This window comes from Lynx canadensis, chromosome C1, assembly GCF_007474595.2.
Source record: "Lynx canadensis isolate LIC74 chromosome C1, mLynCan4.pri.v2, whole genome shotgun sequence".
Classification (NCBI taxonomy): domain Eukaryota; kingdom Metazoa; phylum Chordata; class Mammalia; order Carnivora; family Felidae; genus Lynx; species Lynx canadensis.
In genome coordinates, this window is record NC_044310.1 from 204,880,406 (window position 1) to 204,898,003 (window position 17,598).

A 17,598-nucleotide genomic window follows, 5' to 3' on the forward strand; every position below is an offset into this window, starting at 1 on the left:
GTTTGAGGCAAATAGAAAAACAAGTCTTTCTACTGGAAGGCAATTTGTAAGAATTTGCCTGAGCAAGGCAACCGTTTTAAGATAAGGGAATGGGCAAAGTTTAGCAAGAATAAAAAATTAGATATTTTGTTTTCTCTGAATGCCGCTAGGAAGATGAACCTTCTCACTGCTTCTCAGGAGGTTGAAAAGTATCAAGGAAAAGCTCTTAGTTGCAATGAGTTTGCATGTGTCTTGATGAGACAGGAGGACGAGCCTTGGGCAACGTGAGCCCCTCCATGCCCAACAACGTCTGCCAAACTTATTCTGGAATCCGGAGGATGGTGGAAAGGAAAGGTTCTGTTTTGCTGAGCAGAAATACAGCATAGAGAGTAGCAAAGGGTTAGCTGCTCTGAATCAAGGCTTCTATTCCTCGAGCTGTCAACTCGGCTCTTGGAGAGCTTGGAGCCTTCCAAATCTGGAAAATAAAAGCTGTGCTGTGGGCTTCAGGTTGTCTTTGTTACTCAGACAGCTGCTAATCGTCCTGCTGTGTTTGGAACCAAGGAGACAATGCTGTAACATTTAGCTTTCTGACATGCGAAGCATCTAGATCAGTCCCCTATTAAAGATGTATTAATCACAAAGACTCTAAAAGCCAGGAAGATAGATGCGCCCAGTAAATCTTCTGCTCTCGCCTTTTACTTTCCACACTCAGGTTTCTACATTTACAGGCAGACATGCTTAAAAGCCTGCTCCAGAAACTGACCAATAAAAGGCCTTGTTCATGACTTTATATCAGATGCCCGATGATTTCCTACCCCTGAAAAGCCTTTCAGAAAGAGGTAAGACATTGATCATTCCGCTAAAAGAGTCGTCTGTTTCAATAAATAGATCCACTGTGACTGTTGTCATCTTGACTTTGTAAGTGCGATAACTGATTCAGGAGTGTGGCTTTCTTTGCCCCTTGCTACGGGGACACCCAAATAATGTGTGTAGTTAAAAAAAAAAAAAAGAGTTATTTGATAAACTTCAGGGAACAAAATTTTACTACTCCTAGTACTACCAGTACTAATTAGCATCACTACTACTCATGCTAGTCCTCCTAATAATACGAATAATACCTGGCCTCCAAGTCAGGCCAAATTACCCTCAGGTCAAGGCTCCGAGTGAGAGTGAATAAATGGTAGCTTATTCTGGACTCAGACACCTGGAACAATGGAAAGAGTATGTGCTGGATGAAGCCTCGGAACCCTGTGTACTGAAATTTATTGTTAATAAAAGGTCTCAAAGTTACTTCTCCACCTTGGTCTCCATTTCACAAGAGCATTGAAGACAGACTTGCCACATTCTCCATAGCATGTGTTACGACTGGGTGACCTGGTGATCAACCCCAAAACAAAGAAAAAGTTGAAAGAATAGAAACAAAGAGACTGCCTGATATTATCATAGAGGCCCAGAATGCAATTTTCTTTCTTTCTTCCTTACATAGAATCTTCATAGGAGGCATCCAATCACCATAATACGAGAGGAAGAGAAAAACCTCAACACACGAGGTTCCTAGACCTACAGAAAAGCAGCATTAGCCATTCTGAGTTATTGTAAATCTTTTGAAATTAGATTGCTACTTTTTTTTTTTTATTTCTGAGGCTAATGGAACCCATAAGAGACAAGTACAATATTTGTGAGGTGCCAGGTTGGTGCCAGCTCAAGGCCCTGAATTCCTTGGCTTTCGCTGGACTCTGAATATATCATGAATAACTCCTTCCCCATCACCGGCTCAGTGACAGTCCACCATCTTCCAAATTGAAAGAGTAGGAAGTCAATTAGTGTCACTTACGATGTGAACACCTGTCGACTAAGACCTGGACTGAGACCAATTTCATTACCACAGCCACTCAATGGCTGCCAGATGGTCAGGACTTGGACCACTTATGATGTAGTCCAGATTCAAGGAGGTGACCTAAAGACGGAAAGGTCTAGAGTCCCATTAGTCATCTCCTGAGCCATCCAATTCCCCAGCACATATACAATTGGAATAGGATACCTATTTTTCCTAATGGTCATTTAAAAAGACCACATGAGCTGCTAAAAAAAAAAAAAAAAAAGCAAGCTATGGTGACCTAAAATTGAGGATATTAGCTCCTTAAATAGTAAGCATCCTCACCAACCATGGTCATTTTAAAATCCAAAACTACTGGGTAATAACTCAATGTCCTTTTCTCTAATTGCAGTTCAAAACACATGGACAGAGCAGGAACAAACACACACACACACACACACACACACACACACAAATGAAAAATATTTGACAAAGAATAAAGTGGAGCAAGAAATTATAAGCTACAGATTATCACTGACAGGGTAAGATAGATAGGCAGAGGGTACATTTCAATACAATTTTGGTCGCGAATCTATGTGTACTGTGCTACTTGGAATTTTTCCAAGTCCAAATGTTGCTTGGCTTAAACAACGAGGGCTAAATGATGAGAAATGATGGCCATGGATGATAAAGTAGAGTGTTGCAGGTGGAAGAGACAGAGAGAGAGACTGAGAGACAGAGATTGAGAGGGAGGGAGGGAGAGAGAAACGGGAAGAAATCCAACGCTGAGACTCTCCATTTTATTCCCAGTTGGCTTCATACACGGAAGTCTGAGAAAGGTCTGAATACAGGGAAATCAAATATTCAGGGGCCAATATCCATAAGCCATAGAATGAATGCTGAGGAGCTGGTTTTTAGTACTACTTAGGGAAAGCTTTGTTTCCTTGTAGCCAGATCTTTCTTGCCCAGTTTCTCGGTCGCTACAGAGACAAGCACAAAGTGACTGGTTAGTGGAGAGAAGCGACAGAGACCTTGGGGTTAAATTACAACCAGCACATTTGGAAAATGCTTCATACACAAATGGTCACCACATGCTATGCTCTCAAAACTAGGGCCACGAAATGATATTCTTACAGCCCTCATATTTGAAACCCTATCTTTTTGGCAATTGTCATAAAAGCTATGATCGAGGTTAGAGAAAGGAGCATAATTTATGAGAAGGAATTTTAAGCTTGGGAATTTGCAACCATAGAATTAATGTTTTTTTTTAATATTGGGGTATCAGCCAGAAACTAAATTGTATGTGCCAGATAGTTTAAACTCCTACAGGCATTATAAGACCGAAGCTGAAACAGCGGACCTATTAAATTTTAAAATGTGATTAAGGCCAATAGATGTCTCCAACTGGATCTGTGTCTGAGAATTCAAGATAACTTCTGTAGTCTTAAAGAATAACAAAGAATGAATTAGGAAATCTCTCATTGTTTTAGGGCTTGAATTTTGTTTTCTTTCTTCTCTTTTTCTTTTTTAACTAGGAGGTTTCACAGCATCTCACCGGGACCCCTCTTTAACAGAACTTGCTGAGGTGTGAAATTCAGTATTACTGGCCCCACCCAGGAGTCACTCTGTAAATCCCAAAAGGACCTCATTAGAACAACACATCACCTAGAAAGAGTCCCACAGCATGGTCTCCAAGAAAGACAGTGGAGCAGGGCGCCAGCACACTACAGGCACTTTCCCGAAACTATTTCATGTCCTTCTGAAACAGGAAGGGAAGAGAGAGGATGGAGAGAAAGAGAAAAAGCCATCATCCGAAGCACGCGTACAATGAAGGTTATACTCTTGAAGAGTTTACAGTGAGATTTAAAGGGCTTCTCGTCTGTCATTCTTCCCCAGACAATACCCTCTTATATTACACAAAGATCCTTTAAATATGTCACCAGCCTCTTCGAGCCACACCTGAATTAGATGGCTACTCGCCATTGGTGTCTGCGATGAGGGCTGCGTACACAATTTATGCTTTTTAAGTTCTATGACACTAATTTTCCCAGGCTGCTATTCTGCCATGTTTGTACTCCCTGCTTTCGGTGGAAAACAAAGCAACAAGAATCCCAATTACATACTGTAATGATAATCACCACCCCGATGTTAAAATGGGGAGAAACGAGCTGATGTTAGTTTCGCGAATTCTCAAGTCTCCTAAAGGGTCCTCCTGGGAAGATTCCCCAAATCAGGCTCTGCTAGAGCCCTGTAGGATTCGGTGAGTTTCCGTGCAAATAAGGGCTACACCAACAACTCTTCAGATCATCTCAATTTTTCAGATGGAAAAAAAAAAATGGTCGTGATCATCTTGGAAAGTGGAGGGAACACTTGAATAAGCTTTCAGCTAGTTGCATATTCAAAATCTCTAGCCTGTTTATATGTGTGCCTCTGGCTTTGATGCAGGAACGTGGAAGAAGCTGTGCTCTCTGCCCACCTGGACACTTTCTATGCTCAAAATACACCCTTAGTATGCTAAAAAAATAAATTAGGGTTGATTCAAGAGGCAGATTGACAGCTTGCAGTATGTTATCTAGAAAATAGCAACCCTCCGGGGAGCCATTGTGAGCTTGCCCCATTCAGTGCTTGTGCTAATCGATGGATCTCACCCAAGTGAGCTCATTGGTGGCAGTCCCTATTTAATACCCACTGAGAAGTCGCAGTCACATTTTTGTCTCGTTGGGATGCACACCATCAAAAGGTTCCTAGATAAGAAGTTTTTAAAAATCATCCACCCCAGAGCCTTCATTAAAGAGGCTTTTTTTTTTTTTTGACAGTGAGCATCCCACTGCCTGAGAAATTCATACACCGAGCTTATCATTTGGAAGATGCCAGGCAAAGAGAAGTGGCCCACCCTCTCCTCCCTCCCTCTCCCTCTCCTTCCAAGAGGGATCACAAAATAAAACAAATATTTCAAATCATTGTCATTTACCCAGAAGATATTTTGGGTAGATTGGGTTTTAGAAAGGTAGTCCTCGTGCCTTGTAATTAAAAAAAACAAAAAACAAAAAACAAAAAAAACAAAAAAACAAAAACAAAAACAAAAACAAAAACAACCCAGATGGTTCAGGAGAGCCGCAAAGAGTTCCTTTAGCACGAGCTGGCCAACTTCTCAGAATAGAGGAAGAAGGAATTTAATGCAAGGTTCTGTTTCTTCAGTTCTGTGCCTGTATCGATGGCCATTTTGCTGACCGATCAGCCAAATTCCCACAGCGCTCCGGGTACCAGCCTTCACACGTGAGATCCAATCATTAGTGACATTTTCCAACGAAGCCAGGGTGGTCCCCAGGGAAGTGGCCACACTGATGTGTGACACACCTCTCTTTTCTGTCACTGTAGTTCTGGGGCAGCCCATGGAATCTTTTTCATTCTTCCGGCACAGGCCAAGGAGGAAGGAGTACGGCTGTGTGTGTTGGGCGCAAAAGGTGGATGCTGGGGGAAGACCTTCTTAAAAAGAGCTATTTTTAGGGCGCCTGGGTGGCTCAGACAGTTAAGCGTCTGACTCTCGGTTTCGGCCCGGGTCACGATCTCACAGCTTCATGGGTTTGAGCCCCACTTCGGGCTTTGTGCTGGCAGTGTAGAGCCTGCTCGGGATTCTCTCTCTCTGCCCCTTCCCCACTTGTGCTCTCTCTGTCTCTCTCTCAAAATAAATGAATTTTTTTTAAAGCTATTTTTAACACTGATGGATAGAGTTAAGGCTTGCTTATCTTGACTGATTAAAATGTAAAACCTAAGAAAAGAAAGAAAAAGAAAATCTTCCCAAGTCTTCACCTGAAGACAACATCTGGAATACTCTCTTGCTGTACACCCACGTGAAAACAGCACACAGACGCTGACGTGCGGGGAAGGCTCTGTACGGCGGGGGTAATCTGGACACACATTTTAATGAGTCCCTGTAGATTTAAGATCTCTCCATGCAAGATTAGTCCTGCAGCACAGCTCTTGGTTTTCCTGGTGTTTAAAGGAAAAAACCCTTTAAAGATATTAGTAGGGGGCTAATGGGAGGTTTGATAAAGTTTCTCTGGATCTTTTTATTAATGTTCAATGCAAACTAGACTCTAGGGTCTCTCCTAGCTCCTCGGAGGAGGTAGTCATTAATTGAGCCAGTTGGAGTGATACCTCATCAATGTAGAAGCCCACCTAAAACCTTTGCTAGTCCTGCGCTGTTCATTTCTCATCTCAGCCAGGCACTTATTTTTCAAATCTCTTGATGGCTTCTCCAGAGGGTGCAAAGGCGGTGTTCGTGTTCGAAGTAATAAGCACAGCACTGAGAAATGAAAAACGAATCAGAATGAGGATGTCAAGTGTTTAGGGTGAATGCCGGAGAATGGATTTGCCTTCACACACACACACACACACACACACACACACACACGTATGTGAATATGGACATTTATGTAAGAGTGAAGGGATGGGAGTGGGAAAAAAGGTGTCCTCAGTCTTGGGTGTAAATAAAACTTTCATTTTCTTAGAGGGAAACCAGTTGACTGTTGAACAGCATGGGTTTGAACTGAGAAGGTTCACTTATATGTGGATTGTTTTCCATACAAGACTGTCCTATAAATGTATCTTCCCTTCCTTATGAATTCCTTAATAACATTTACTTTTCCCTAGCTTACTTTATCGTAAGAGTATAGCATATCAGATACATAACAGACAAAATAAGTGTTAATCGCTTGTTTATGTTATTGGAAGGCTTCTGGCCACCAGTAGGCTATTAGTAGTTAACTTTTGGGAGTCAAAAGTTGTATGTGGACATTTGACAGTATAGGGGTTGATGTCCTGCACCCCTGCAGTGTCTGAGGGTCAACTGTACCAACACCTTTTTTAAAATGCAACGCAATTTTTATATATACAGTAATTACTAGTAGGCTCAATACACACTATTTGTCTATGCTGTTCAGTCAGCCTTGAAGCTGGATAATTTAGTTAGGTTCTTTTATTTTTTTTTCTCCCCATCAGAACTTGTGGCACCCACCCTGAGCATAAATTCATGGACCCTGGTGCCACACAAAAGAAGCTGTGTACCACTATACATCTCCTGGATTGTTTTATTCTTTTTTTTAATTTTTTTTTAACATTTATTCATTTTTTAAGGGACAGAGACAGAGGTACGAGAGAGAAAGGGAGACACAGATCCAAAGCAGGCTCCAGGCTCTGAGCTGTCAGCCCAGAGCCCGACACGGGGCTCGAACTCACGAACCGTGAGATCATGACCTGAGCCGAAGCCGGATGCCCAACCGACTGAGCCACCCAGGCGCCCCAAGTTTGTTTTATTGTTAGTTATGATCACAATTAGTGAGTATGTTTAATAATTATAAAGGCGGCAACAATATTCAATAGACATGAAATTATTTTATGTATAACATTAGAATCAAGCGACTGTTCCCTTTCTTAAAAAAATAAAAATGTGCTGCATGTTTTAAAATGTACATTTCCTGGGTGCCTGGGTGGCTCAGTCAGTTAAGCATCCCACTTCGGCTCAGGTCATGATCTCACAGTCCGTGAGTTCGAGCCCCGCGTCGGGCTCTGTGCTGACAGCTCAGAGCCTGGAGCCTGTTTCAGATTCTGTGTCTCCCTCTCTCTCTGCCCCTCCCCTGTTCATGCTCTGTCCCTCTCTGTCTCAAAAATAAATAAGCATTAAAATTTTTTTTTTTAAATAAAAAAATAAAATGTACATTTCCTAGGCATTGTGATGTAAACCAGGAGCCCATAGGAGGATCTGGGCTGTTAATGAGAAAACCATAGCCTGGCTTCTCTGAAGCCCATTGTGTGCCTGGTTCGGGCCTGTAATTACTCATGCACAGAAAGGACTCTAACCAGCTTCCACTCAGAAGTCCTAAGGATTACATACCAACCACCGAGGACGCGCAAACAACTTCCCAGCAAAATCTCTCAACAGAATTGCTCTACAGCTTGTTTAAAGAATTTTAAAAATGGGTCTTGAGAAAGATTTCCGACTTAACATTCAACTAGTTTCATCGCGTGTTTTTCCTCTAACTTTCTTAGGAGTTAGAAAAATAGAACATGATTTACAAGAGATCAAAGGCAAATGAGAGATCATCTCCACGAAGGGCCAAGGTATAAGAGAGCGTCTATGACTATTTAAGAAGGAAATCGCTGTCAGCATCTAAGCAACCCAACAGTGCTCGGAATGCATATTTTCGAGAAAACTGAACATCGCCTGATCAGAACACTCAAGCAGGTTCTACATTATACCTTTAAACCTGAGGGTCACTGGGAAAAATGTCTGAGGTACAGGAGAGTGAAGGTATGCTTGAAATTCTACCTGATTCCCTGAGATCTTGTTTATGCAGCCCAAACCTCTGCAATGGAAGGGGTCTTGCCAATTAGGAAAATTGTCTCGAATGTGAGATTAATCTCAATGTTAATCCACCACAACCTTGACCAGGGTGGTTTCTGACAAATGACACCAGCATGTCAACACCTTCCCAACCTCCTTCCTGACTGGTCCTCTTTCTCGATCTAGTACTCCAGAGCAGGGATCGGCAAACCTTTTCCCACAAAGAGTGAGATGGTTAATATACACGCGGTATGGGCCACTCCCTCTCTTGAAACTACCCAGCTCTGCTCTTGCCCCGTGAAAGCCGTCTCAGGCAGTCCGCCAACGAATGAGTGGGGCTTCGTTCCCGCAAAACTTCTTTACGAACACAGAAAACTGAATTTTATATAATTTCCCAGTGTTGCAAAATATTCTTCTTCTTTTGGTTATTTTCAACCCTTTTGAAATAGAAAAAACATTTTTAGTGGGTTATATACACCACCTGGGAGACGATGGAGATTTGGCCCCTGGCTTTTAGTTTGCCAACCTCAAGGGCACTAACAGAAAAGTCAGACATCTGTGCTTCAAAAATATCAACAGAACTTCCCCCTTGCTCCTCTCACTTCTCAAACTTACAGAAAAGCGTCAATTCTGGTCACGTCCTATTTGGCTTAATATTCCATCACCATTCTCCAAGTCGCCAGGGGTGTGCTTTCTGCCTGTTACTTTGATTGCGAACCACACTTGAGGCCACTCCCATGCTGCCCCTCACGCCTAACTGTGGCCAGCACCATTCCAGAACGACTTTGCTCTCCAAGGCCTTTTCACACCGGGCCAAACTGGCCTTCCTGATCTCTCTCCCTTCTTCCTATTCCTTCCTACCCTTGGTTGCCATCACACAATGGCCCCATTACCTGACATCTGTGTTCATTTCACCCTAGTCAGGGGCAGAATTATACACACTGAAGCGAAAGAAGTTTGCACAGGTCCTTTCCAAAGCTCCGTTCTTCATTTGATATTTGCACTTTTGTAGGATATGTTTGAAATCGCACAAAAATTGTCTAAGCCTCAGACCCCACAAAGTCTGGTGCCACCATTCCTGGAGCACATTTCCTAGCTCAATTGCTCTAAGATGTTTCTGTTTCTCCCACCGTCTCCTTGAAGCCTTCCCCTTACCATGTAGAAGACAGGTAGCAATTATACCCAGTGGGGATGAGAATTCCCACTGTTCTCCATTATCCTACTCAAATAACATAATCTGTCTAATTAAAAGATGACAGAGAAAGAAAGAATGGGAACTTGCCAGTTGAGTAATAAAAGACAGTATGCCTCTTGTACTCAGTTATTTTCTTTTCTCTACTCATTATTTTGGTTTTATTAAATTTATCACTACTTGAGAAAGAATTCATTGATTGTTTTTGGCTATAAATAAACGTGTTAAGTGACAAACAGGACTTGCGTATCTGCTATGGACTGTGCGGTGGCATTAGCGTCGAGGTGTCCTGTCATTTTATTGGTGATGTGGTGGGTTTTGTTTTTGTTTCTGTTTTGCTTTTTCAGTCTTCTTGATTGTCCATCCTAGAGAACAAGGCTAGTATGACGAGGAGCACCAGTTCATGCAATGGCAAGGCAACTGGGATTCTTTCACAAGGGCCCCCAAAGGGCTGTTTATAACCCTCTAAGAGCAGCGTTGGAAGGATTATGTTCCTGGCATGGAGCAGTGGAAACAAGCAGAGACAGGCTGGCGATGGAACCCTTGGAAAGTCGGAATTTCTATGAAGTCATGAAATCTCCTTTTCAAATGTATATCACTAGAGTTTCTCTGTCTTGGCACCATGGGCATTTCGAACCAGATAATTCTTCATTGTGGGGGCGGTCCTACGCATGATGGGGTGTTTAGCAGCATCCCCGGCTTTCACCCACGAACTGTAATGGCGCTCCCACCTGCGACAGCCAGAAAGATCTCCAGGCATCGCCAAATGTCCAGGGCGGCATATGGAAGAACCATACTCGAGAGGCAGCTAGCTTACCGTGTTGCCCTTCCAAGGAAATACCTTGGTAGGTGTGAGTTTGGAGGGGTAGAGAGAAGGCAGGATTCAGGCGCACCCTGCTGATTCTGCAGAAGCATTTTTTGGAATTTCCCCCATCCTTGGAATTGCCTTGGGAGCCCATTCCTGAACATCCTGTGGGAATAAGCCCGACTTCTTCATGCCCATAACTCATGGCTATATTCTCGGAATCACAGACTTTTGGAATTAGAAAAGATCTTAGAGATCAGCTAGGTTCAAATAATTATGCAATCCACCAAATATCTGAACTCCTCCGAACTCAGTGCGTTAAAGATGTTTGTCACTGGAACACTGCAGCTGTGCTGACAAGAGGTTACCAGATGCCATTTCATCGTCAAGGATTCAGAAGAGTATCTCATGCAAAGGAAAAATCAGAGTTGTGATCACTGGGGCGCCTGGCCAGCTCAGTCTGTAGAGCATAATGACTCTTGACCTCGGTCGGGGCGTCGTGAGTTTGAGCCCCGTGTTGGGTGTAGAGTTTACTTAAAGAAACAAAGAAACGATCAAATAAATAAATGTGCCACAGCTCGCCGTGCCAGGTGCAACTGGGGGTTAGGAGGGAATGAATACTACCCATAGCAGTTCGTAACGATGTAAAACAGACGAAAACAACCTTGAGTACGATTCGGCCGCAGAACTAAAAGACACTGGGGGGGGGGGGCTTGGAGGGGGTGTGAGACGGTGCAAGCTGACTCTGAGATCTTCAGATCTACTGCTGGCTGCCATCTCAGCATGTCTTTTTGCAAAAAGGTTCACAGCTCGGTTGCTTGGCCAGGAAAAGGAAAAACCCTTGTTTCCTTTATACAGCCTCTCTCTCTCCTGGCGACACATCCTGTATTCATTTGCCCGAGATGGTCCACTTGAGTAAAAGTAAACCAAAGGAAAGCCATTTGGAAAACAAATCACCCGGCCGTCTCCGTATTCCCTTTTCATAAACACCAGAACCATCTTCTCCTAAACAAAACACGCAACAGTTGCCACAGGATGTTTGATGGAGGAAGGGACAGGTTCAGTTTTCCCGGGGACTCTCACGTTGTTCCTTTTGGACTGTAATGCAGGGAAGTGTCGGGAGGGAGGAGTTGACTTTTCCTGGTCTGTTCTTCTCCTACCGGGGGACTTCCGCGGGAGCTTCCCACCCTCACCCTCTTCCCGGCCTCTCCTTCCCACTCTTGGCATGGGGTGGGGGTGGGGATGAATTCTGTCACGGAAATCTGCTGTCTGACACCCTCCCACCTGCACAGAGTGGACAACCTCGGGGGCACAGGCTTGATCCTTCAGGGAGCCTGCCGTCAGCCAGCTGAGCCAGACCGTCTGGGTGACACTGGGCAAGTGTCTTTAAGAGCCAGCCCTTTTGGCCCCGGAAATAAAGCTCAGAACCTTCAATCAGATGGTCGGCAATAAAGCTGACATCCTGAGCTCCCGGGGTCTGGTCCCCAGTGTCAATCGGGTTTGAATTCAGGAGGGGAGGAAGAGCATCTTGTTAGTTACTTCTTAAGACCCCAACAATAGGACCTGGGTGAGAATGATTTAAATAACCATGTGAGAACACCAGCCCATTCACACCACATTCCACAACTAAAGGATCAAAGGCCGGTCAGACCTACCTTTCTGGTGCCCAGATACTGGTCGCCTAAAAGGGGAGAATGCCAGGCTGAATACAGGGATGCTATTAATTATCCAATAATGGTAAAAGAAAGCAACTTTGTCCTTTCAGGAGCAGGGAGGGTGCTCGCTGGTTTCAGGTACTGGCCCTGACGTTAGCTCGGGTGAGTCAGGCCACCTTCCTGAACCTGTTCAGCTCTGAGCGTCTCAGAGGTCCTGGTGACAAAACCAGGTATCTAAGGAAGGCCCGTAGTGTTTGTTGTGGTCGTTAATAAGTGACTGATGAGAGAAAGAACCCTGTGAAAACAAGGCAGAACAGGCGAGCCCCTAAACCGGGGCTTTCAGGTGGTAAATGCTAATATGCATTTATTCTATGGATTCCTTACAGAATGAGCCATCATTGCCTACAGGGGTCCCTAAGGAATTGAGTTGAATGAAATGATAGGAATGACTGCAATTAGAATATAATTGTGTGTACGTAAATACGCTTAAGGGAGCTTTGATAGAGTTTACGGTGGCCACATTCACCCAGAATTTTGGCCTGCGTTATTAATTTGCCCTACTATGAAGAAAGGGTTTGTTAATCAAAGATAAACTATTCCGCTGATATCGAATTAGGGAACTCCAGATCCTGTAATGAGGCAGTGCTTCGCACATACACAACTCTCTGCTAAGCGAAAGCTTTCTGGCTGGCCACATAGGAGGTCTCCTTATTGAAAGATTTATTTTTAATTTTGAACAGCTTCCCAGCATTACCCTTCATGAAAATTAAAAGAGGGAGCTGGAAGTTTGTCCTGTTCAGCAAACCGCCCGGCGGGTCTGCTCACCACGGCAGAGAAAACCTCACCGTGTCAGAGGAATCCCCCGTCCCCCTCCTTCTGCTAGATCGAAAAGAATTACACCTACATTTTTAATAAAACTTAGACTTTCTTCCCCTCCCTCTCTCGTATTGTTTTTGCACGTTTTCTTCTTTCGGAGGCTTTTTAGCCTGCCTTCTTTGCACTCCTTGGGCCTTCTGGCCTGGTCGGAGCTGACATAATCCCTTGGCCCGCATTCTTACGTATACAGAGAGTCATAGGGGTCCCCCCACAAAATCTGTGGGAGCCAAGCCTGTCCTCAGCATGTCTCCCAATGGCTATTCTCGGCCAAAGAGAATGACTTCACCTTGTACAGCTGAGGCCTCAAAAAGTCCCTTCCTACTTTTAAATCAGTTAAGAACACAAAGTAGCGATGTGTCTGAGGATACGCCACGCCTCTGCCGAACATAAGAATATTGATTGAATCATAAACCAGATTCCCCAGCGGGCGCAGAGAGGCTGGCCCCGTCTCACTCAGAGACAGCAGTAGCACCAATATGTTCCCCGGGATCCACGGGCAGTATTTCCAAAAAAGAACCAATAAAAAGCTGGCAAAGACAGAGTACTTGCGATGCTATCAAAACCTCCTAAATCACACCAGTCTTTGTAGAAAAGTAAAGCCGATCGCCGCTAACCGTGTTCAACACCCGAAAGCGCAGAAATAAAAGACCAGAGCAAAAGCAGACGATCTGTTCACACCACGTATTTTACAAGACGGGTCACATCTGTACACTTGAAGCTACTTTCCGGTAAGATTCGCCATTCGAGCCCCAGTTCAAAACCCCCACCCGAGTCGTAACTTTGTATTTATTCTAGAGAGTTCAGGGCAAGGGGGAAAATAATGGCTTTGGAGTGGGACGCTGGAATACTTTTCACTACAGGATCAATTAATACAGATATATTTTACTTAACTATTGAGTGCACTTACTGAAACATTCATTTGAGAGGGAAGTACAGTAAGAGGTGATAGGACTGCTTGGCAATTTACAATCCTTTTCGGGCGAAGTTTGTTGTTCTTAAGGGCCTCATGAAAGGATAAGCTATCGCTCTTTTTTTTTTTTTTTTCCTATTCCCCTTTAACTCGCCAGAAATAAATAACAGGGAGCCAGCAATGTGAAGCAGGTGGCAGAGACCCAGGATGGAAAATTAGCTGGAGAAAGCGTGAAAACGTTTGCAAGGGATGAGCGGAACCAGTGGGTCAGGAGCTGCAATTTACAAACCCAGATTCGGCTTTGCTCTTTGAAACATTTTATAGATATTCGAGACTTTGTAACAGTTCTGCAATGAACTCCGCAGAAACTCTTCATGAACAGAGAATGTCTTCAAGTCGGCTGAATTAGAAGAGGAAAGTGATGCGGAAAATGGGGTAAATGCACTCTCCCCCCACGTGTCAATTATGGGTTCACCTAGCAAAGAGGCTGCAAACCTACTATGTGTCTTGAGGAAAATTCTGCCAAACCACACAGAGAGAGCTGCCCATTAATCTCTTCACCATCCACAGATTTACCTGATGACTCTAGTAGAGGCAGGTATATATATATTTTTTTTTAATTCAAACAAGATCAAAACATAGCCACTGATGCTTTTGTTGGAAAAGACAGCACATGCCAATATGGTGCTCTGCATTGGTAAAAAGCAATTTTATAAGCCAAAATAATCTGTTAAATGCTCTGATGTCCAACCATGGGCCTTGTGATCAAAATGGCTGATATGAATCCCTGACAAGAGAAGTCCAGCATGGAGTGACCCATCTCACCATCCCCTTTCAATCAGACAGCGTCTTTTAATCTCATGTGATGGTCACCACTTAGCATAGGGCATGCTATGCAGTTGGGTGTCCAAAACAGTATTGGTGAACAAATGATCATTCTTCTAAGAATCTTTTGTATTACAAGGCAGCTCGCAGGATTATAATCAGATCCATGGGGTTCCACTTTAATTGCAGAAGTAAGTCAAAGTTAATTCATGGATACCTACATAAGCCCTTTATCTCTGTACATTTATTTTTTTATTTTTTAAACTTTTGAAATTTTTTTTTTATTTTTGACAGAGAGGGAGAGAGAGAGAATGGGGGGGGGGGGGCAGAGAGAGAGGGAGACACAGAATCTGAAGCAGACTCCAGGCTCTGAGGTGTCAGCACACAGCCCAATGAGGGGCTCAAACCCACGGACTATGACATCACAACCCGAGCCAAAGTCAGACACTCAACCGACTGAGCCAGCCGAGCGCCCCCTCTCTCTATTTATATCATATATACAATAAAGTAGATCGGATTCCTACCTGCTTGGTTGGTTGTCACGGTGACAGACACCGACTGGTCCGGGCTGGGGTTATACTTGGACACCCCATTCACGGCCCAGATTTCGAATGTATAATTGGTGTGAGCCAGGAGGTCAGTGATGGAAACTTTGGTGGTCTTCAGGCCATTCTGCTGGGGGGTATAGTGGACCCCACTTCCACAGGGTCGGCACTTGCTGGAATCACCAGCCCCACATCTCTTGCACACCACATTGTAGGAGATGTCCTGGCGACCACCTGTGTTCTGAGGGCTGCTCCATTCCAAGTTCACGGACGTCTCATTGACGTTTGAGATCAAGTTGAGGGGAGCAGATGGTGGGCCTGGAGAAGGAAAAAAAACACACACACACACATACATTATCACACCAAGAACTTGAACTATCCTTTCGGAATCTCTCCGAATTTCTATTATTCTCTGCAGCGATGGGAAGTAAGGTGGGCCCATGTGGCAAAGAAAGCAGGAAGCCAATCAAGCCAGCGAGGAAAAAAAAAAAAAAAGAAAAATCTTTTAAAAAAAAGCACACCGTGAAAGAAGGCTGCTACATCGGTAACACTGACTGCTATCCTGAGACGGCGTGCATCTCGACATCAACATCAAACACGTTCCAAGTCCAGGCTTCTCTTTGAAGCGGCAGAAAAAGAAGATAGAACTTATCTGGTTTTTATCTCACCATCTGCAAACAGGCACATATGAGCCTGATTCAAGTTCCCAGGGCTAGTGTGGGACCCTGGGAGAGTAAGAGTTATGTGCCACTTCTGAAGATAAATCGGGATTCCTAAGTACAGCGCGTCCTCAATGCGGAATAAAATTAACCGAATCGTATAGACACGCTTCTTCAGCCCAGCACGGCAGTTGGGAGTTAAGCTCGTCCTAGGTAATTAGTAGGAACTCGTGTAACCTGGTTGCAGCGATGTCAAAGGTAGAGTCGTTGGGAGATCCCAGCTTGGGGCAGGGATCGTGCAAAGGCTCTCAGGCCCCACGTCCTGCCCTTCAGCTAGCCAAGGCTGGACCAGGCCCTTTTGAGCTTACTCATTCCCACTGACATCAAAGAGTTTGTGAAACATGAACGGTGGTGGTGGCTGTTTGGAAACAGAACAACTGACCGCAAACAACATAGTGGTTGGTTTTAAAGATAGCAATAAAAAATAATAATAATAATAATAATAAGACTAGAGAGCCATGACGAACCCCCTTGTTTCTTGCCGGAGATTAGTCTTTATGTGCCAAAGAGTTGCAACGCAAACTGCCTTCAAGGAGAAGAATCTGGGTGGGAGAAGGGAGGGGATATTCCTGGACTGAGCCAGTACCAAAGGCTGGAAAGATATCTGCCCCACTCTGATGCCAAATACCTCCTCAAAGGGACATGTGGAAAGTCCTCTCTTCCTTTCTCTTCCCCATTTTGGTCTTCCAAGAAAAGAACCAGAGTGAGTTTTAATGGAAATTTCAGGTTTCTGGCTCACTCTATCTCTTCTAATGTATTTGCACTGAACTGCTTTAAGGGAAATGTGACCATGTTCCTCAGGAAAAGGAAGTTAACTGGAGGCCTGTGTGAACTGGGAAGAAGCTTTATCTAGTCAACCACAAAGGACTGCGTTGTTCCAAAGTAACCACGGGGACAAAATCGAACGAGGCAACCTACTAATAAGGAGTCATACCCAATATTTATTACTCAGCTCATGCTGTTGGACTGCTAAAGGATCTTGGTGGTAATGCTGAAAAGGGGTTAATCCAGGGCTTCCCGATCTCCCCTCGAGACTAATTATCAACAGCCTCTCTTAATTTTGAGATCTAGGCCCCGTCCAGTGTCGTAAAATTTGTTCTTAAAAGTAGGAGTACCCCCACAGAAGTCTGCAGAAGGAAAATACGAATTTCTTTCTTGCTGAGGTTTCATATTTATAGCTATGGTCCTTAGCTTAGTGACTGGAATATAATAAAGGTAAATAAGTGGTTTTTGAATACGTGAACAGTTATTTAAAATCATAGTGTCCTGGAGACAGACAGGAAGTTAAAGCTGATTTGGCCAAACAAATAACCTCATTTTAAAAAGACGAGGGAATTGAGATCCAGTAAGTGGACCTGATAATACTGAAATTCCATGCGACTTCATTAGTGACAGAGTCGGACTAAAATCCAAAAGTCCTAACTCCCACTCCGGGGTTATTTCCGCTCCGTTATGTGGCTCCCCATACAGGTGTAGTAACAACAAAAGCAGTAGTTTCGGCCAAAGTTTAAGAGGTAAAGGTAAAAAGGGAGGGTGTATCTTCAATCCTGTTCAAATTTCATGGATGCTTGCCACCACGGTGAAATCCACTAGTAGTCTGCAGCTAAAACTTACCGCAGCTCGGTTTATACAATGGGTCAGCCACTGGCTCTTACTTTGCTATGACTTCCAGGGTTAAATACGAGTGACTCTTAAATCCATTAACCTCCTTGCCAAGGTTCCTGACCCACTTTCACATGGGAAAATGTGACACAATGAATCAAGCAATGCAGAAGCAAAAAGTCAGTAATTAGTATGTAGGACGGGGCATGGCAGTGTCTAAACAGAGAAGAAATGGAGCAGAAAACTAAATGGTCACAGGACTCAGAGATAGAACACTGCCCCATGGGAAAGAAAGGAAAACAAAACAAAACAAAAAAGATGCTGCAGGATT

General features: G+C 43.9%; 1 protein-coding gene across 3 annotated transcripts in view; it reads right to left on the reverse strand.

Moving 5' to 3' along the window:
* EPHA4 (EPH receptor A4) overlaps window positions 1-17,598 on the reverse strand; it is a 151,657-nt gene that overhangs the window by 48,731 nt on the left and 85,328 nt on the right. For all 3 annotated transcript variants that reach the window (XR_003971064.2, XM_030326654.2, XM_030326655.2), the window contains exon 5: window positions 14,926-15,264. Coding sequence is in view for 2 of the 3 variants with exons in the window: in XM_030326654.2 (XP_030182514.1) it covers window positions 14,926-15,264 (339 nt within the window). In the remaining variant the exon portion in view is untranslated. The remainder of the gene's footprint in view (window positions 1-14,925; window positions 15,265-17,598) is intronic.